Here is a 21,947-nt window from a genome sequence, read left to right on the forward strand (position 1 = left end):
TCTGTGGATGGAAAGCCGTGCTAAGATTTACTTGCGTACCCAAACCTTGCTGAAACCTCTTCAAAAAATTAGCTGTGAATTGGGGCCCTCGATCGGAAATGATGGAAACTGGAGTGCTATGAAGCCTGACTATTTCCTTGATATACAATTGAGCATATTGTTCTGCAGTGTTGGTGGATTTAACCGGCAAAAAGTGAGCTGATTTCGTGAATCGATCCACGATCACACAAATTGAGTCAAACTTACGCGGAGTGCGCGGCAACCCTACCACAAAATCCATATTTATCATTTCCCATTTCCACATTGGAATTTCTATACTCTGTGCTAACCCACCGGGCCTTTGATGCTCGGCCTTCACTTGTTGACAGTTTGAACATTTTGCCACAAAGTCTGCCACACCCCTCTTCATGTCATTCCACCAGTAAACAACCTTGAGATCATGATACATCTTTGTAGAGCCTGGGTGCACGGAATATCTAGAAGTATGAGCTTCTGCCATGATTCTTTCCCGAAGACCATCTACATTTGGAACGCATAGTCGTCCTTGGTACCGTAATGTACCGTTATCCATGCCAAGAGAAAAAGTCGTAGTCTTATGTTTATGAATCCCTTCCTTTAGCTGCACCAACACTGGATCACTGTATTGCTTCTCCTTGACTTCTGTCACAAGTGATGATTCTGCCCTATTCCGCACAATCACTCCCCCTTCATTAGAGTCCGTAAGACGAACTCCCAATCCGGCCAACTGGTGAACCTCCCGGGCTAGGGCCTTTGACATGCTCCAAGTGAGCCAAACTACCCATAGATTTCAAACTAAGAGCATCCGCCACCACATTAGTCTTCCCCGGATGATACAAAATGTCGATGTCATAATCTTTGAGCAACTCAAGCCACCTTCTCAATCTTAAGTTCAATTCCTTCTGCTTAAAAATGTATTGAAGACTTTTGTGGTCCGTGAATACATCTACATGGACTCCATACAAATAATGACGCCAAAATTTTAATGCAAAAACCACCGCCGCAAGCTCTAAGTCATGAGTTGGATAGTTCTTTTTATGATTCTTAAGTTGCCTTGAAGAATATGCTATAACCTTACCATGTTGCATTAATACACACCCAAGACCGATCCTTGAAGCATCGCAATACACCACAAACCCCTCGGTACCCTCTGGCAGGGTCAATACCGGCGCCGAGGTCAATCTTGATTTCAATTCCTGGAAGCTCCTTTCACAAGTATCGGACCACTGGAACTTAACCGCCTTCTGTGTCAATTTAGTCAATGGTGAGGCAAGTGTGGAGAACCCCTCCATGAACCTCCTATAATACCTGGCCAAACCCAAGAAACTGTGAATCTCTGTTAGAGTAGTAGGTCTAGGCCAATCCTTCACCGCCTCAATCTTTTGAGGATCAACCTTAATTCATTCTCCGGAGACGACATGACCCAGGAACGTAATAGATTCAAGCCAAAATTCACATTTCGAGAACTTTGCATACAATTGGTGTTGATGAAGAGTCTGCAGAACTGCTCTGAGGTGGTCGGCACGATCCTCTCGACTTCGTGAATATACAAGGATGTCGTCAATGAATACTATCACAAGGAGTCAAGAAACGGCTTGAAGACCCAATTCATAAGATCCATGAAAGCTGTCGGGGCATTTGTTCGCCCGAAAGACATTACCAAAAATTCAAAGTGCCCATACCGGGTTCTGAAAGCTATTTTCGGAATATCCTGCTATCGATTTTGGAGAAGAACTTAGCACCTTGTAATTGATCAAACAAATCATCTATTCTAGGCAACAGGTATTTGTTTTTGATTGTGACTTTGTTGAATTGCCGGTAATCAATACACATCCGCAGCGATCCATCTTTCTTTCTGACAAAGAGAACCGATGCGCCCCAAGGCGACACACTCGGTCCGAAGAAACCTTTCTCTAGCAAATCCCTTAGTTGTTCCTTTATCTCTTTTAGTTCTGCCAGTGCCATTCTATAAGGTGGAATAGATATAGGCTGCGAGCTCGGCATCACATCAATCCCAAAATCAATCTCCCTATCTGGAGGAATTCCAGGGAGCTCATCCGAAAATACATCGGGGAATTCATTCACAATTGGTATAGATTCAAGGGTAGGCACCTCAGCAGTGGTATCCGAAACTCGGACAAAATGATAAATATACCCCTTCCTGATCATCCTTGTGGCCTTAAGGTAAGAAATAAACCTACCTTTTGGCATAACATTATTCCCCTCTCACTCAACAGTTGGCTCGTTAGGAAAGTCAAGCCTCATAATTCTGGTCCAACAGTCAAGTTTGGCAAAACATGAATAGAGCCAATTCATTCCCATTATTACGTCAAAATCAATCATCCCTAGTTCAATAAGATTGGTCATGGTATCCCGACCACGCACCGTGACAACACAATCCCTATAAATCCGTGCGGCCATAATAGACTTGCCAACTAGAGTAAATACAGACAACGGCTCATGAAGCTGTTCCGATTCTATCCCGAAGCTTGTAGCAGCATAAGGAGTAACATAGGACAAAGAAGATCCGAGATCAATAAGGGCATACACATCATGAGATTGAACAGTCAATATACCTGTGATGACATCTGGGGAAGCCTCTGCACTCTTTCGACCACTCATAGCATAGAATCGGCTGGGTCCTCTTAAACTCTGTGCACCACCCCTGGATGTACCACGCCCTGCAGGTGCTGAAGATCCTCGAGCTGGAGGGTGTGCTGAAGATGTGGCAGCTGTAAGAATGGATGACTGAGTTGTGCCCCTGCCTGCACCCTGACAGGATGCACGACACTCCCTCTGAATATGGCCTCTCATTCCGCATCCATAACATACTGGCATGTCCAGGTAGCAGACTCCCGAATGTATCCTCCTACACTTAGGGCATGGGGCCCTCTGCTACTGCTGGAATCTCCCTCCTGATCAACCCTGATAGTGGGACCCCCTGCTGCCCTGATCGGGCCTAAAACGAGTCCCCTCCTACTGACCGTGCCTTGATGGTGGGGCACTAGCTGAAGACTAAGCATAAGACTGGGATGGCCCTGATGATCCTCCCCGAAAAGCTGATCTCCCACCTCTGAATAAATCCCCAAGGTTGCCCGCTGATCGGGCCCTACTACTACTCTCCCGTTCCATCCTGAGCTTTAACTTTCGAGCCTTTGTAGCTTGGGCAAATGCCACCATCCTTCCATAGTTCATGTCAAAATTTAGAGCAGTTTTGCAGCCTCATTAATAACCAAAGGTCTAAGGCCCTGCACAAATCGACGCACTCTTGCCTCCATAGTCGGCATCATATGAACAATACTACCTTGTTTAAGGGTCTCAAACTCCACAGCAGGGTCTGCCTTAGTCTCGGCAGGCAAGAAATGGTCTATGAAGGCATCCGCGAACTTACTCCATCTCGCCGGAGGGCTCCCCTCCTCACGGGAATCCTCCCACATCTCAAACCAGGAATATGCCACCCCTTTCAAACGATAGGAGGCCAACTCTACTCCCTCCGTCTCAGTAGCACGCATAACTCGGAGAGTCTTATGCATCTCATCAATGAAATCCTGAGGGTCTGCCTCGGGATCAGTACCTGTGAACACTAGAGGGTCTAACTGAACGAACCTGTTCACCCTGGAACCGGAAGAATCTCCTTGCAAGCTAAATGAGGTGGGTGCAACATTTGACCTTTGAGCTGGGGAAGCTACTAACTAAGTCACCATCTGAATAGCTCCTCTAAGATCCCCATCAGAAATACTAGGTCCTGGAGCTGGGGCTGGAGGTGGAACATGTATATCGACGGGAGGGATTGTAGCCCCCTCCGCGGGTGTAGGAACTGGGGGAGTCTGTTCTGGAGTAGACGAATCAGGCAGTGTGATAGTAGGGGGATTATCCTCACCCGCATTATCAAGTAGAAGATCAACATCCACTCTTGGTGTGGCATTGGCTTCTTGGCCAATTCTCGCTCTCTTCTTAGGTGCCATTTACTGAAAGTTAGAACAATGCACAAGTTAGAGGAGAACAACCTCACAGCCCGCTCTATCGCACGATATAGAACAAAAATGAAGGGTATTATTCCTAAGTGTCCAAGTAGCCCCCTAATTATAGATGTGGTCGACAACACACCGATAAGAATGGCTCTACTACACACGGCTCTGAGACATCCTAGGACACTTTGAAACCTTAGGCTCTGATAACAAGTTTGTCACGCCCCAACCTCGGGGAGCGCGACCGTCGCTCAACCGACTTAACCCGATCGAGCAAACCTATTAAACCTTTCCTACCCAACTCATTCATAATCCAAAAAGGCATCGCATCACCATTTGTAAAACAGGGAAGAGATTAGTTATATAAATATTTAAACGTTGCTAGTTCATTTTTTCTTATATACATTATATCATAGTTGAGTTCCCAAAATACAACTCGATCCAACGACCACCCCAACATATATACACGACCCACATAAACATCTACGGATCTTCTAAGAGTACAAAGAGCAACATGACAATGCCGGCAACAAGGCCCCGGCTATACCTCAAAATATGAAAACTTACACAAAAGAAGGACTACATAACCCCTGGGAGAAATGGGGCTCACCAAGACTGCTGTGAGGATTGAAAGAGAGCCCCACTATCTACGATCAGCACAATCTACGATGGAACCACCTACATCCATTCAAAGATGTAGCGCCCCCGGCAAAATGGACGTTAGTACTGTCGAATAGTACTAGTATGTAAGGCAAACACCAATCTTAGTAGAATGAACAGTGAAACAAAGAGAAGCCAGACATAATAATCAATAAGAGCTTCATAGAAATACAAAGAAAACACCAAGTAAGGGTCACATAGTTTCCAATTCAATATTTCCATCTTTTTAGATTAATAATCTTTAGTGCCAAAGCCACAACTCACAATGCCACCGTGTTTTTACACGGAGTCCGGTCTCGGCCCGACCAGCTAAGCCATCTCAAGTAAGACATATCCATATCCACAATGTAAATCAATAATTCCATCACAAATGCCACCATGTGTACAGCATGGCGTCCGATCTCGGCCCGATCGGCTCAGCCATCTCACTTGAGACATAACCTCTTTCAATTGTTCACTAAATTCACATTTTTTCCCATCTTTCGTTACATGGCACAAACAACCTCATTTATTAAATAGTTCTTGGCACTTGGGAACATTTTACAATTCAAGTCTTTTCCCTTTTTATCTGTTCAGATAACATTATCACATAAGGCATTGCACACATAAGGGAAGAAGTTGGAAACAACATAATTATGTTCTCAAATAACATGATGACATGGTAACCATCTAAATCAATTAGGGAACATGAATATTTCAATCCAACACACTAAGGCAAACAATTCTAGTATGATCAAGTTAGAACTTACACCCATCATTCGGACACCAGGAGTTCGATTCTAGGAAGAAGACAGTTAGCCATACATACCTCAATTTTGCTTCTTTAGACTCTACAATTATCCGGACCCCTTAGCAACCTCAATCTATTTTAGCAATATACAAATTGAACCCAAAATTAGAAAAACGTTCATGGTTCTAGCTCACTTTTTTCCCCATGCAAGATAAACCACCCTCATACCCATGAAGTATCACCCTAGTACCCCATTATAGCCATGTTTGAAATTAAGGGCTGGGGTGATGAAGCCTTACCTTTTAGGATGAAGAATTTGGTGCTCTACTTGAATATTTCAAAAGCTTTGAGATATGGTTGAAGATCAATTTGATGAAAAATTAGGCCCTCCCTCTAGAACCCTCTCTCTCACTCTAGGAATATCAGAAATGAGCTTCAAAATATACTAAAGGGGTGTTTTAACGGAATAGGGGTCGGGTTTTAGATTAAGAAAAATGGTACCACGACACAGGTCTGCGGTCTCATATACGACCGCATAATGGTAATGCGGTCCGCAAAGTGAACGCAGAAATGGCCCTCAGGGGCCTAAATTTCGGCTCAAGTATGCGACTAGTATGTGGTCCGCATACTTGTTCTGTGGTCGCATAATGCACCGCAGAACTCCCTCCGCAGAAACCCAAGAGGAAATTATGCGACCGATATGCGGTCCGCATATCGATTATGCGGTCACATAATCGACCGCAAAACTGACCTCAAATTGGCCAAACTTACTGCTTCACTCTGCGGCCATTATGCGGTTCGCATAGTGATTATGCGGCCGCATAATGGGCCGCAGAAATGCTTTCTTCTGCAAAACATTTTCCTCTATGTCCGTAGGGTACTGTTCAGTCCAAAAAGTCCGAACCGCGGCGAGCAAGCTTGCCGCGAAAATTTCTACTATAGTAACGAAGGAATCTATCTTGGCACCACGAAACCCTGAGTTTTTGGTTAAAATTATTTTGTTTACGGGTCCTCACAAGGGCTTGTGACTCGATATCACCAGGTTTTGGGGAAATTGTATATACAGAGTTGTGGAGTCTTCCTTATTAAAATTGTTGAGTATTTGAGAGTTTACTTTTTATTTTAGTTATTTCCGCATGTTGTTAGGCTTACCTAGTCTTAGAGACTAGGTGCTATCACGATATCCTACGGAGAGAAAATTGGGGTCGTGACAGTCTGAAACTTGATAATCGTTGATCATGTACATGTATTCCCGCATATTTGCTTACTCTATGATATGAGTTGGACTGGTAGCTTAGGACCACGCTGGACGGATTGTGATTATTGGCACGTGAGTTGTACGTGCGGTTTATTCTATTAGAAGGTGCTTGGTCTGTACAACATGTGAGTTGTCTGTGCAGATCCAGTTATTGATATTATTAGCACGTGAGTTGTCCGTGTAGCACGTGAGTTGTCCGTGCGGTTGATTCTATTAGCATGTGAGTTGTCGTTACAGCGTGTGGATATTGATCAATACCTGTAGAGTCACCCTCTCATGATTCTCTCTTGATGGTTTACATACGGTTGTTGAGGAAAACTCATCGGTGGTTTATTATCTAATTTATTTGTATATCATCTTATATGTTGTAATAGTGACTGAACCGAGACTTTGAGTAATTGTACAGACATATACACATAGATAGTCCTTTCAGTACCTTATACTTGGATTTATGAAACTGTATAGGTTATAGCAGGTATCATTTATAATTCTTGATTGTTTTACCTCACCGAGGTTAGTTACGATACTTATTGAGTACATTGGGTCGGTTGTACTCATACTATACTCTGTACTTAATTGTGCAGATCTATGTGTGGGGAGCAGTTATCAGAAGTAGATTTGCTTGTTGGGCCGCGTTTCGAGAGGAAAGGTAGAGTTGCATTCTTAGTCGCAGTTGTTACTTGTATTTTCTTATGTACTGCTATTTCAGTTTAGACAGTATTGTTATTTAGTTTTTTAGACTTATATTCCGATGTAGAGATCACGACTCTGTATTTACCATTTTATGGGGGATTTACCTTGTGTTAGCAGTATTTCGTTATATTGAGATTTCAGAATTATGCTATTTCTATAATTTTTGTTCCTCTGGTTCTTTATTGCTATGTTTTTGCTTATCTATCCAGTGTGTTAGGAACCATCACAACGGGTTTGAATTTTGGATCGTGACAAGTTGGCATCAGAACCCTAGGTTCATACGTATTACAAGTCGTGAGCAAGTTTAGTAGAGTCTTGCGAATCGGTACATGGACATCTAATACTTATCTTCGAGAGGCTACCGAACTGTTAGGAAACATCACTTTCTTGTATTCTTGTCGTGCAGATTTGTTATTTCCAAAATTTGAACTTGACTCTTCTATTCTCTCATAGACGGTGAGGACACGTGCGATCGAATCAGGCGGACGGCCACCATGTGATGACCCGATAGGTCATTTTGAGTTTTAGCCTTTATTTTCATATTTTGAGACCTCCATTAGCTCCATTTAGCATTCCTCAATTTGCATGCGCAGTTCGTGTCTTGTTCCGGAAAGTCTTTATGTGAAAATTGAAGAAAATGTGAATTTTTGCTTTAAAATGATTTGAGTTTACATAGTCAATGTTTTGTGTAAACGGACCCGGATCAGTATTTTGATCATCCCAATGGGTCCGTATTGTGATTTGGGACTTGGGCGTATGGCTGGAATTGAATTCGGAAGTCCCTAACTTGATTTGACGTGATTTGATGAAGATTAGTAATTTAAATGTTTAAAGAATTCTGAAGTTTGACCATAGGTTGACTATATTACTACCAGATTCGGATTTCAATTCCGGGACATGGTATAGGTTTATTTTACTATTATTGACTTTTTTACAAAATTTGGTTCAAAACAGAGTTGATTTGACATGATTCGGATGCTCGACTGTAAATTTGAAAGTTCCTAAGTTTCTTTGAAAATTTCATCAATTTTGATGTCTGATTCATAGATTTATGCATTATTTTGGTATTTTGATTGAGCGAGCAATTTCATATGATATTATTACACTTGTGTGAATGTTTGGTTTGGAGCCCATGCTCCTATGGATTTTGTATGAGTTTGGTTGAGGTTGGAATAGCTGGTGCACTTCTGTTGCTAGTGCCCTGCTGCAGATCTCACATTTGCGAGGTTTGTCTCGCAATTGCGAGCTTCGCTTTTGCAAACAATAGCCGCATTTGCAAGCATGGGCTGCACTGGACAGCCTCGCATTTGCGAGGAGGATGTTCGCATTTGCGAAATGTAAGAGATCGCATCTGCGAACCGTCAGAGGTCGCATTTGCGACTCAGTGTGTTCTTGAGTTATCTTCGCATTTGCGACATCTGTGGCTCTGAGGTAGGGTTTGCATGTGCGACCTTGTCTCGCATTTGTGATGTTCGCAATTGCGAACTCTAAAAGAGGGGATAAACAGGACTTAGCTAATTTCTCATAATTTCTCAACCCTAAACACTCTAGAGGCGATTTTCCAAGAGGCTTTTCTTCCCAAATTCATTGGTAAGTGACTTTAATCCATTTCCTTTCAATTAATTACCCACATTTCATGAGATTTTAACATCAAATTTAGGATTTCCATGGTAGAAATTAGGGATTTGGGTAGAATTGGAGATTTTTGTAATATTGAGATTTACACCTCGAATTGAGGTCGGATTTCGAAGTAAATCACTTAATCGGACTCGGGGGTGAATGGATAATCGGGTTTTGGTCTGAACCTCGATTTTGACCAAGCGGGCATGGGGTTGACTTTTATTGACTTTTTTCAAAATTATTAAAGATTTAATCTTTTTCACTCGTGGGTAGTTTTTAAAGCTTATTTTGAATTGTTTGAACTATATTTTGTTAGATTCGACTGGTTAGGAGGCGAATTTTAGAGGAAAGACCCCGATTGAGCTTTGATTTGATTGCGAAGCGAGGTAAGTGTTGGAGGGAATTCAGAATTTTTGAACTATGTGTTGTCTGGATTATGTGAGAAAACGGCATATATGCGAGGTGACGAGTGTGTATACACCGTCAAGATATTTGTTTCCATGTTTTCTCGTTATTTCATGAATTATCTTATTCCATGCCTCAATTGTTACATGCTTTATTTGATTTCTATGCCGTAATTATTATTTGTTCGTCCCTTCCTTGACTCCGTGCTTATTTACTAGTTGCCTTAACTATTTTACTTGTACACCTTAATTGTCACATGCTTTACTTGTCCTATTATTTTTGTAATATTTGTTGCATCCTTATATTATTATGTGGTCCTTTATTGCCTTGCACTCTTACTCTTGATGTAGAAATTTTTGTAAATTGAGTTATTGGATAGTCTATGTTATCCGAAATTAATTGGGGATCGGGTTGCACACCGCAACGGAAATTGAAAGATGATGAATTGAAGTAGTGGAATAAGGGAGGATACTTGATGTTGATAAATGATGATATGGTGGGATCGGGTTGCGCAACGGATTGTATACGTGGTACTTTACATTGATAAGGAATGATATGGTGGGATCGGGTTGCACACCGCAACAAATTATGTGTTGTACTTGTTGTTGTTGTTGTGTTAGTTTTAGCATCTTTATATGAGATTACGACATTTTTTATTCTGGGCTTTCTGATAGTGAGGTTCGAGTTCATTTCCACAAATTAATTGCTTTATTTCCATTTCCCGCTTTTCCTTCCCTGATATTATTATTATTACTGCGTATAGGTTATTGTAAGTGGCCCGCTTTAGCCTCGTCACTACTACGTCGAGGTTAGGCTCGGCACTTACAGAGTACATGGGGTCGTTCGTACTCATAATACACTCTATACTTCTTGTGCAGATACCGGAGTGGGTCCTAGCAGAGTTCAGTAGCTTTTGCTCGGATTCAGTCGCTGACGGAGACTTAAGGTACAATTACACATTGTCCATAGCCTTGAAGTCCCCTTCCCTCCTATCTTAATTATTTTTCTGAGTTTCAAAACAGTGTAATTTATTCAGACCATGTTTGTAGCACTCTAAATGTCCATGTACTCGTGACACCAGCTTTTGGGTTATGCTTAGATTTTGTTGTTCAGTATTATTTTATTATACTTCAAACTTATATCATTTTCATAGTTAATATCTTGTTATAAATTGTTAAAATCAGTAAATTTTCGGTTTCACGTCGGCTTGCCTAGCAAGTAGAAGCTAGGCGTCATCATGACCCCGAGGATGGGATTCTGGGTCGGACACATCAGTACCAACAGCTAGGGCTGTGAGAGACTAGGGCCGTTATAGAGGTCGAGGTGTGGCTCGCACTACAGCCAGAGCAGCACCTGTGGAGCCACCAGTTGCTCCAGTCCAGGAGCAGGTACCATATGTGGTTGAGCTGGTGGGACCATCTCAGGCACCATCAGTGCCCATTGTGATTTCTCGCCTTCAGGAGGCCTTAGCTCAGATTTTGACTGTGTGCATGAGCCTGGCTTAGGCAGCCTCAATTCCAGCTGCACCAGCCACTTCACATGTCAGAGTTGGTGCCCAAACTCCTGTCATCTATACTCCAGAGCAGCTAGCTCAGGGTCACCAGACACCGGGTGTATTGCTAGTTCTGCTAGTTATTGTCGCTTGGGCCGAGGTTGGTCCCCATATGAGTGATGAAGAAAATAAGAGATTGGAGTGGTTTGGGAGGCTTAACTTCCCCATATGGTCCACTTACATGGCATGAGTTCACACTTATCTTCTTATAGAAGTTTGTTCCACAGACTCGCAGAGAGGAGTTGCGTAGGCAGTTTGAGCAGCTACGCTAAGAGGGTATGACCATGACTCAGTATAAGATGAGGTTTTCAGAGTTGGCTCATCACGCGGTATGGTTGGTTCCCACTATGAGGGAGAAGATTAGGAGGTTCATTAACGGCCTCAACTATGGATTATGCTTCATTATGGTTTGGGAGGTTGAAATGGGTGATAGGTTTGACCAGGTGGTCGATATTGCTAGACGCTTAGAGCTGGTTCGCAGGCAGTAACATGAGGAGCGGGAGGCCAAGAGGCCTCGTAGTTCAGGTTATTTCAGCAGTGCCTCACCTGGCGGTCAATCCTACTAGAGCATTGATCGTCCAACTAGACCTGTTCAGGCAGCTCACCATGTTCCTCGTGGTTCTTCAGTTAGTCACAAATCTTATAGTGGTCACCCATCTCTGTCATCATTCAGTGCGTTTCTGGCACATAGTTCATACCATGCTTCATCTGCATAGGGTTCCACAGGCAGCTATTCAGATCATCAGGGTTAGCAGCTTTGTCAGAGGAAGGGTTGTTTTTGAGTGCGGGGATTGAGTCATCTCAAGAGAGATTACCCAGACTATTGAGTAGGGTTCCACAGTAGAGCTCTCAGCCTATGATTCCAGCACCAGCAGCTACACCACCTGTACAGCCAGCTCAGGGTGGGGCTCAGTTAGCTCGGGGCCGTCCTAGAGGGGAGGTCGATCAGGTGGTCGTCAGGCCCGTTGCTACTAGCCAGGCAAGAGGCAATTGCCTCTGATGATGTGATCACAAGTATTATTTCAGTATGTCACAGGGATGCTTCGGTATTATTTGATCCTGGTTCCAATTATTCATATGTGTCATCATACTTCACTTGTTATTTGGAAATGCCCCATAATTCTTTAGTTGTGCTTATTTATCTATCTACACCGATGTGTGATTCTATTATTGTGGAACGTGTGTACCGGTCATGTGTAGTGACTATTGGGGGAATAGAGATAAAAGTTGATCATTTACTGCTTAACATGGTTGATTTGGACGTGATTTTAGGCATGGATTGTTTGTCACCATATCACGCTATTCTAGAATGTCACGCTAAGATCATGATGTTGGTGATGCCGGAGTTGCCTAGGGTTGAGTAGAGATGTTCCTTGGATAATGTTCCCAGCATAATGATTTTATATTTGAAGGCTCAACGGATGGTTGAGAAGGGATGTCTGGCATATTTCTCCTTTGTGAGGGATGTTAGTGCTGATACTCCTACCGTTGAGTCAGTTTTGGTAGTGAGAGACTTTTTAGATGTGTTTCCTGCAGACCTATCAGGCATGCCACCCGATAGGGACATTGATTTTAGTATTGACCTGCTGACGGGAACTCAACCTATATATATTCCTCCATATCGTTTGCCACTAGCAGAATTAAAAGAATTGAAGAAACAACTTCAGGAGCTACTTGATAAGGTATTCATCATGCCTAGTGTGTCGCCTTGGTGTGCACCGGTTCTATTTGTGAATAATAAGGATGGTATAATGCAAATATGCATTCATTACAGGCAGATGAACAAAGTTACAATTAAGAAAAAGTACCCACTATCATGCAGTGATGACTTATTTGACCAGCTTCAGGGTGCTAAAGTGTTCTATAAGATTGATTTGAGGAATGGGTATCACTAGTTGAAGATTCGAGATTCTGATATTCTGAAGATGAAATTCAGGACCTGCCATGGTCACTACGAGTTTCTTGTGATGTATTTGCGCTGACCAATGCCCCAGCAGCCTTCATGCACCTGATGAATATGTATTCCATTCATATCTTGATTCTTTTGTCATAGTATTCATTGATGATATACTGGTGTACGCGCGCAGCCAGGAGGATCTTGAGCAACATCTAAGGATTGTACTCCAGACGTTGAGGGAGAAGAAGCCATGTGCTAAATTCTCCAAGTGTAAGTTTTGGCTTGACTCTGTGGCGCTCTTGGGACACGTGGTGTCTAGTGAGGGGATAAAGGTAGATTCGAAGAAGATTTAGCACTTTAGAGTTGGCCCATACCATCTTCAGCTACTTATATTCAGAGTTTTCTTAGTTTGGCCGGATATTATCGCCATTTTGTAGAGGGTTTCTCATCGATTACTGCATCTTTTACCAGATTAACCTAAAAGGGTGCCCCATTCAGGTGGTTGGATAAGTGTGAGGAGAGCTTTTAGAAGCTAAAGATCGCCTTGACCACAGCTCCAGTTCTAGTCTTGCCTTCAGCATCGGGTTCGTATACGGTTTATTGTGATGCTTCGCGAATTGGTATTGGGTGTGTCTTAATGCAGGAGGGTAGGGTGATTGCTTATTCTCAGCGCCAGTTGAAGCCCTGTGAGAAGAACTACCATGTTCATGATCTAGAGTTGGCAGCTACTATTTACGCATTTAAGATTTGGAGGCATTATCTCCACAACATGTCTTGCGAGGTATTCATCAATCATCGGATCCTACAACACTTGTTTAACCAAAGGATTTGAACTTGAGGTAGCGGAGATGGTTGCAGTTGTTGAAAGACTATGATATCACTATTCTGTATCATCCCGGGAAGGCCAATGTGGTGTCCTATGCCTTCAGTAGGAAACAGAGAGTATGGGTAGCCTTGCATATATTCTCGTTGGTGAGAGAGACCACTAGCAATGGATGTTCAGGCTTTGGCCAATTAGTTTGTGAGGTTGGATGTTTCAGACCCTGGCCGGATTCTAGCTTGCATGGTTTCTCGTTCTTCTTTGTATGTGCACATTAGAGCGCGTCAGTATGATGACCCCCATTTGTTTGTCCTTAAGGACACAGTGCAGAACGGAGATGCCAAAGAGGTTTGTATTGGAGATAATGGGGTGTTGAGGATGTAGGATCGGATTTGTGTGCCCAATGTGGATGGGTTGCGTGATTTTATTCTTGAGGAGGCCCACAGTTTGCGTATTCCATTCATCTAGGAACCGAGAAGATGTATTAGGATTTGAGGCAACACTATTGGTGGAGAATAATAAAGAAAGATATAGTAGAGTATGTGGCTCGGTGCTTGAACGGTCAGCAGGTGAAGTACGAGCACCAAAGGCCGGATGGTATGCTCTAGAGACTTGAGATTCCCAAGTGGAAATGAGAGCGTGTTACCATGGATATCGTCCCATGGGCTTTGAAGAAATTTGACGTAGTTTGGGTGATTGTGGACCGGTTGACTAAGTCTGCACACTTTATTCCGATGGTGACATCTTATTCTGCATAGCGATTGGCTTAGATCTACATTCGGGAGATCATTCATTTGCATAGCGTGCCCATCTCCATCATTTCTGATCCGGGAATGCAATTCACATTGCTATTTTGGAGGCCAGTGTAGCGAGATTTGGGAATACATGTTGAGTTGAGTACAACATTTCACCCCAGACAGACGGGCAGTCCGAGCGCACCATTCAGATCTTGGAGGACATGCAACATGCATGTGTTATGGATTTCAGGGGTTTTTGGGATCAGTTCCTATAACTTGTAGAGTTTGCCTACAACAACAACTACCAATTGAGTATCAGATAGCTCCTTATGAGGCCTTATATGGGAGGCACTATCGTTCTCCAGTTGGTTGGTTTGAGCCGGGAGAGGAAGGGAGGCACTGTCATTCTCCAGTTGGTTGGTTTTAGCCAGGAGAGGCTAGGTTGTTGGTTACTGATTTAGTTCGGGATGCCTTGGAGAAAGTCAGGTTGATTCAGGATCGACTTCGTGTAGCACAGTCTAGACAGAAGAGTTATGCTGATAGGAAGGTTCGTGATGTTGCATACATGGTGGGTGAGAAGGTTTTACTCAGAGTTTTGCCCATGAAAGGTGTGATGAGGTTCGACAAGAAGAGCAAGTTGAGCCCTCAGTATATTAGCCCTTTTGAGGTGCTTCAGAGGATTGGAGAGGTGGCCTATAAGCTTACATTTCCACCTAGTCTATCGGGAGTCCACCCAATGTTTCATGTTTCTATGCTCTGAAAGTATTATGGTGATCCGTCATATGTTTTGGACTTCAGCACGATTCAGCTAGATGAGGATTTGACTTATGATGTAGAGCCGGTGGCCATTTTAGATTGGTAGGTTCGAGGGTTGCGATCAAAGAATATAGCCTAAGTGAAAGTTTGCTGGAGAGGTCAGCTGGCTGAGGAGGCTACATGGGATGACAAGCGGGAGATATAGAGTAGTTATCCACACCTATTTGAGGCTTCAAGTATGATTCTAGACCCGTTCAAGGATGAAGGTTTATTTAAAAAGTGCATAAAGTAACGAGTTAGCCGGCCATTTTGTGTATTTTAGCCTCGTTACCCTGTTTATTGCTTATTATATATTCATTTATGGTTACGTGACTTTTCGAGGTGGTTGGTTTGGTTTCGTAGATGTTTCGGAGTGAATAGGGACACTTATTCCCAAGGTTGGAAGCTTATGTTGGAAGAGTTGACCGGAGTTTGACTTTTATATAGAAGACTCCAGAATAGAGTTTTGATGGTTCCGATAGGTTTGTATGGTTATTTTGGACCTAGGAATATGTTTGGATGTTGTTTCGGAGGTCCATAGATTGATTTGATGATTTTTGGCGAACATTGGAAATTTGAAGGTTTGAATGGTTGGGAGGTTTGACCGAGAGTTGACTTTTTTGATATCGAGTTTAAATTTTGGTTCCGGAAGTTGGAATTAGGACTGTTGTGTCATTTATGACTTGTGAGCAAAATTTGAGGTCATTCGGAATTGGTTTCATAGGATTGGGCATTAGTTTTAGAAGTTGGAAGTTCATTAGTTCATTAGGCTTGAATTGGGGTAAGATTCGTGATTTCGATATTGTTTGATGTGATTTGAGGCTTCGACTAAGTTCGTATCGTGTTTTAGGACCTGTTGGTATGTTTGGATGGGGTCCCGGGGTCATCGGGTGTGATTCGGTTCAAGTTCGGATTCATTTTGGACTTAATGGAGTTGCTGATTTCTGGGCATCTGGTTTCCTCTTTCATGATCGCGAGTAACGGGTCGCGGTCGCGACAATCATTTTTGGTAGGTGAGATTTTGTTCTTCGCATTCGCGCGGTGAAGGATGCAATCGTGAAGCTTTGGGTGTTTGTTCAACGTGAACGCGAGTGAGGGGACGCGTTCGCGAAGAAGGAAGGGGACGCCTAAGGAATTTCACACGATTGTGTATCGCGATCGCGTGTGGTGGTCCGCGATTGCGTGGGTGTTGGTCACTGGGAATCGTGTTCACCACTTAGTTATCGCATTCGCATAGAATGATTTTTGCGACTAGAATTTTTGTTCTTCGCGATCGCGAGGGACATTTCGCGATCGTGAAGGGTAACAACTGGGCAGAAGTTTTTAAATCCCATTTCTTGAGTTAGAGTTATTATATCACATCTTGAGTTGTATAGAGCTCGGTTTTGGGTGATTTTAGAGGGAATTTTTACGTGTTGGATCGGGGTAAGTGTTTTTGATCGGATTTGTTCATTAATCGTGATTCCATCCTTGTTTTTATCATTTATTTGGTGATTTGTAGTAGAGAAATTGGGGGTTTTGTAAAAACTTTTCTAAAAAGAAAAGTGTTGATATAAAGGTCGATTTGAGGTCAGAATTAGATTATTTTGGTGTGGTTAGGCTTGTAATCGAATGAGTATTCAGAATTTTTGAATTTTGTCAGGTTCCAAGGTGGGGGCCCGGGGTTGACTTTTTAATTTTAGTTAAAGATAGCTTTATCATTTGGAATCAATTCCTATGGTTTTTATTGATTATATTAAGTTGATTTGGTTAGATTCGGATCGTCCGGAGGTCGATACGCGTGGGAATGGCTTGTTAGATGATTGATTTGGCTTGCTTGAGGTAAGTATCTTATCTAAACATTGTTGAGGCACTAGTTACCTGAATTATTTATGATAGTTACGTGCTATGAGTGGCACATATGTGTGGAGTTGAACTTAGATGCGTGCACCAAGGTACTATTTCCATGCTCGGGTAGTGCTTAGTCTATGATATGCCTTGAAATGACTGGTCAGATTCAAGTTGAGATGTTTCTCCTATTTGTACCCCTCTGTGAGCTATTTGTAGTATAATTGGGATTTCATTGAGGTTATTCTTTTGATTTAACCTAATAAACTACTATTTCTTGATTAAATTTGTCTGTTCTAGCTTGGATAGCACACGTTGCACATGCCTACACTGTGGCATTTTATTTATACCAGTCCAGGAGTATGAAACTTGATAATCATTGATCATGTACATGTATTCCTGCATATTTACTTTTTCTATGATATGAGCTGGACTTGTCGCCTGTGACCACATCGAGCGGATTGTGATTATTGGCACGTGAGTTGTTCATGTGGTTAATTCTATTAGCACGTGAGTTGTCTGTGCGGATCCAGTTATTAATATTATTAGCACGTGAGTTGTCCGTGCAACATGTAAGTTGTTTGTGCAGTTGATTCTATTAGCACGTGAGTTGTTCATGCATCACGTGAGTTACCCATGCAGTGGGTGGATATGGATCCATTCCCTTAGGATCACCCTCTCATGTTTCTCTCTTGATGGTGTACACGCGGGTATTGAGGTAAAATAATCAGTGGTTTGGTGTGGATATGGAAAGGTAAAGGAAACTCTTACCATTGTTATTTTAGAACTCCATTTCATCTTTACTTGCAATTTCCATGGTTTATTATCTGATTTTTCCACTTAAAGTATGTATATTTATATGCATATTGCATCGCATTTTACTCATGTTTCGTAGATTTCGATTGTGTAATGTAATAGTTTGTGCTAATTCGTGGTATTCTTATATGTAGGAATCATCCGGATGCAATGTGGGACGAAGGTGCGTGATTTGAAGCAAAAAGGGGACAAAATGAAAAACATACCACAAAGTAGCGCCTAGGCTAGCGTGGGGCGCTACCTATGGCGCAGAAATCAGACCATAAAATTTCCCAGCGATAGGGACAATGCACCACGCTACCCTGGGCGCTAGGTGATGGGAAATTTTCCTACCTCAACCGGACAAGTTTATTTCAACCCAAGACACCCCCAACTCGAATAAAAGCAAGTCTAAACCTATTTTGGAGGCGGAGACGCCACTTTGAGAGGAAAATACATATACGAAACACTCAGGATTAAGGACTATCAGTTTTTCTTTATCTTTCTTAGTATTTTCAACTATTCAACACTTGTGAAATTGTTTTGATTTTATCATGAATGGCTAAACCCATAAGTTCTGGGGTTGTGATTTAGCCATGAATATTGTTATTTGAAGTTGGCTTAACCTTGATTACAATTTGTTAATATATGGTTGTTTCTTCAATTTTTTGATTAATTGCTTAATTGTCTGGCCAATAGTTAGGTTCTATTTACTCTCTTGCTATGCTTGGGAAAGCTACATCTAGATTAGAGAATAATTAAAGAGGGAATTATCTTAACTCTGAGCGGGGACGGATTTGTGGTTAGGATAGGAATATACCTAGTCACCATGCTCAATTGAATATCGTAATATTAATGCATTCTTGATGGATTGATTCCATAGGAATATAGGCATTAATCTATTCTGAATAAGCGAATAGTAATTCGGGAGAATATTACGACAACAATTATTCGATTAATTAGCAACCATGAGCAAATTGTATGAAAGGAAGAGTTAACTAGAATGCAATAGGATTGGTGAATCGATCAAAACCTTGGAATATTCATCTCTGATGAATACACAATAATTATTTCGATGCTTGATTAATTAGTTACTTGTTACATATGTTGCTTAGTATAATCACACTTTTGAACTCTGATTGACTCGACTGTATAACAATCTTGGTAAATTTAGTGGGTAGTTAACACACGTCTCTGTGGGTTCGACACTCGATTTATCATTTTATTATTTGTACGACCACGTATACTTGCTTGTGCATTTGAGAGCAACAAGTTTTTGGCATTGTTGCCGGGGAATTAAATATTGACTACTTTACTAGTTTTTACTTTAGTTGTTTATTTCGTCAAGTCTAACGTTTCTTATTGGTTGCTCTGCTCTCAGGAACTTTGATTGAATGCAATGGGTCAGAAGCCAAGATAGACTTCAAGGCATTCACCCCAAACCTGAGAGAACATTTCACAAGAGATAGACATAAGCAAGGGACACAGATAATCTTCAAGCACTTGTTCAATTATCTATGAACATGGCAGAGGAGTAACATATGGCTGTTCAAGAGGTGGCAATGCCCAACATTGGTAATGTCACCTCCAGCATTGTGAAGCCCAGAATCACTTGGCACTTTGAGCTAAAACAGAACATGATCTAATTACTACATGCAAATGGGCAGTTTATAGGTCTTCCAGACGAGGATACACAACAACACATTCTGCACTTCTTGGAGATTAGTGATACTTATATCACTAACGGAGTCACTCTAGACTATGTGAGGCTCACATTGTTCCAGTTTTCTCTATTGGACAAAGCAAAGTGGTGGTTGAAGGCGGAACCAGTTAATTCTATTACATCATGGAATGATCTGGCAAGAAAAAATTTGCACGGTTCTTCCCTTCAGGCAAAACTGCAAAGATCAAAAGTGAGATAGTCGCCTTCAAACAGAAATCGGGGGAGTATTTATATTCAACTTGGGAGAGGTTCAAGGGGCTGCTAAGAGATTGTCCTCAACACAACCAGACAAATTAGGTGTTACCTCATACCTTCATAGAAGGGCTACATCCAGAGACAAAAATTGTGGTGGACGTTGCAGCGGGAGGTCAAGTGTTGGGGAAAAGCTTTGATGAAATTTATGATGAACAAATTCTCCAAAAGTAATCCTTATTGGCAAGGATAGATGGGCAGACTCAACGTTCAAAAATCTGCAGGGGTCCTCGAGTTAGATGTTTTTTCTGCATTATCAGCGCAGGTTGCCATGTTGGCCAACCAAGTCAATAAGATGACCTTGGTTTTTAACAAGCAACAAGCTCAGCCAGTGCAGCAAGTTCAAATATTTTATGACGTATGTGGAGAGGGTCACACATGCAACTTATGCCTAACTAATCCAAAGACTATATGTTTTCTAGGTAATGCAAATAGACACTTACAATCCTAATTGGAGGAACCACCCAAACTTCTCTTGGGATGGAAACCAAGGTGCACAGAATTAGTAACGGCCACAAGCTCCTCAACAGCAATATAGACTACCACAAGCTGAACAGCCTACAAACTCGACGAGTCATATTGAGGAGATGCTAAAGAAATTTATGGATGACCAACATACCCAAGTAGTATCGATGAGAAATTTGGAGCGACAAATGGGGCAACTTGCCAGTGCCCAAAATACTCGACCAGTTAGAGCTCTTCCAAGTGACCCTGAGGCTAATGCTAAGGCATGTCATTGAGCAATGGGAGACAGTTAGAAGAAGTCGCATTGAAAAAGAAAAAGCAAGTGACCTTTAAAAAAACAAGCCATAATAGAGGCAGAATCACAAAAAGCAAAGGAGTCAGAGAAGCCAGTTGAAGAGGCGATAGCAAATCAATCCCAACCACTAGTTGTGAGGCCACCACCTCCGTTCCCGCAGAAATTGTAGAAAGTGAAGGACAATGCTTCTTATAAGAAATTTCTTGATATTTTGAAGCAGGTGCAAATTAATATTATGCTGGTAGACATCTTGCATGAAGTGCCCAAATATGCCAAATACATCAAAGACATAGTGGCAAATAAGAGGAGTTTGGTTGAGTTTGAGACTGTGGCACTAACCAAAGAATGTAGCTCAAGAATCCAAAGCAAGCTACCTCAGAAATGGAAAAATCTGGGTAGTTTCACTCTCCAAATCTCGATTGGTAAGCACGCAGTCGGGCGAGCTTTGTGTGATCTTCGGGCTAGCATCAATTTGATGCCGCTATCTATTTTCAAAAAATTGGGGTTGGGTGAGCCGTGCCCAACTACGGTTATTTTACAGTTGGCTAATCGCTCCTTTGCTCATCCAGAAGGGGTGATTGATGATGTGTTAGTTCAAGTGGGTTCTTTCATATTTCCTGCTGATTTCATTATTTTGGACTATGAGCCTGATTACGAAGTCCCATTTATTTTGGGACGTCTATTCTTAGCTACGGGCCGAGCTAGTATTGATGTATGTGAAGGAAAGATGATAATAAGAATGGGTGATCGAGTGGAGGTATTCAATGTTTATAAAGCACTCAAATTGTCAGCCCGCTATGAAGAGCTATCTATGACTCTAGTGGTGAAAAGTGATGTGACTTCATTGGTGCCTTATATGAGCCCCAAAGATCCTATTGAACAAGTTTTGATGGGGAATGAAGAAGAAAGTGAAGATGAGATGATGGAAGAAGTTGAGCAAGTCCTTAACATGTATTGCATGTATGTCCATGGGCTTGGGAGATTTGAGAAGTTGGACAGACCTGCTACTCTGTCGCTCCTAAACCATCTGTTGAAGAAGCTCCAAAGCTAGAGCTCAAGCCTCTTCCAGTGCACATGTGCTATGCCTACTTGGGGAATTCTTAAATGTTGCCAGTGATTATTTCATCCAGCTTGACTAATGTGCAAGAAGAAAAGCTGCTCAGAGTCCTTCGTGAGCACAAAAGAGCTATTGGGTGGACAATTGTTGATATCCAGGGAATCAGTCCATCATTTTGCATTCATAAAAGTTTTCTTCAAGATGGACACCGCCCCAGTATTGAGCAACAAAGGAGGTTAAATCCTATTATGAATGAGTTCGTGAAGAAGGAAGTAATTAAGTGGCTTGATGCATGTATCATCTTTCCTATATCTGACATCAAATGGGTGAGCCCAATGCAATGTGTTCCTAAAAAAAGGGATGACTGTTGTAGAGAATGA

General features: G+C 42.1%; 1 protein-coding gene across 1 annotated transcript; it reads left to right on the forward strand.

Moving 5' to 3' along the window:
- Positions 1–21,614: 21,614 nt before the first annotated feature.
- Positions 21,615–21,947, forward strand: LOC138894029 (uncharacterized). Its single transcript, XM_070178702.1, has one exon. The coding sequence runs from the start codon at positions 21,615–21,617 to the stop codon at positions 21,945–21,947; it is 333 nt and encodes a 110-aa protein (XP_070034803.1).

The sequence above is a fragment of the Nicotiana tomentosiformis genome, chromosome 6 (assembly GCF_000390325.3).
Source record: "Nicotiana tomentosiformis chromosome 6, ASM39032v3, whole genome shotgun sequence".
In the NCBI taxonomy this organism is placed as follows: domain Eukaryota; kingdom Viridiplantae; phylum Streptophyta; class Magnoliopsida; order Solanales; family Solanaceae; genus Nicotiana; species Nicotiana tomentosiformis.

Excerpts from the sequence above, each read along its gene's own strand:
- LOC138894029 (XM_070178702.1), top strand. The coding sequence starts at position 21,615 with ATGTTGCCAGTGATTATTTCATCCAGCTTGACTAATGTGCAAGAAGAA.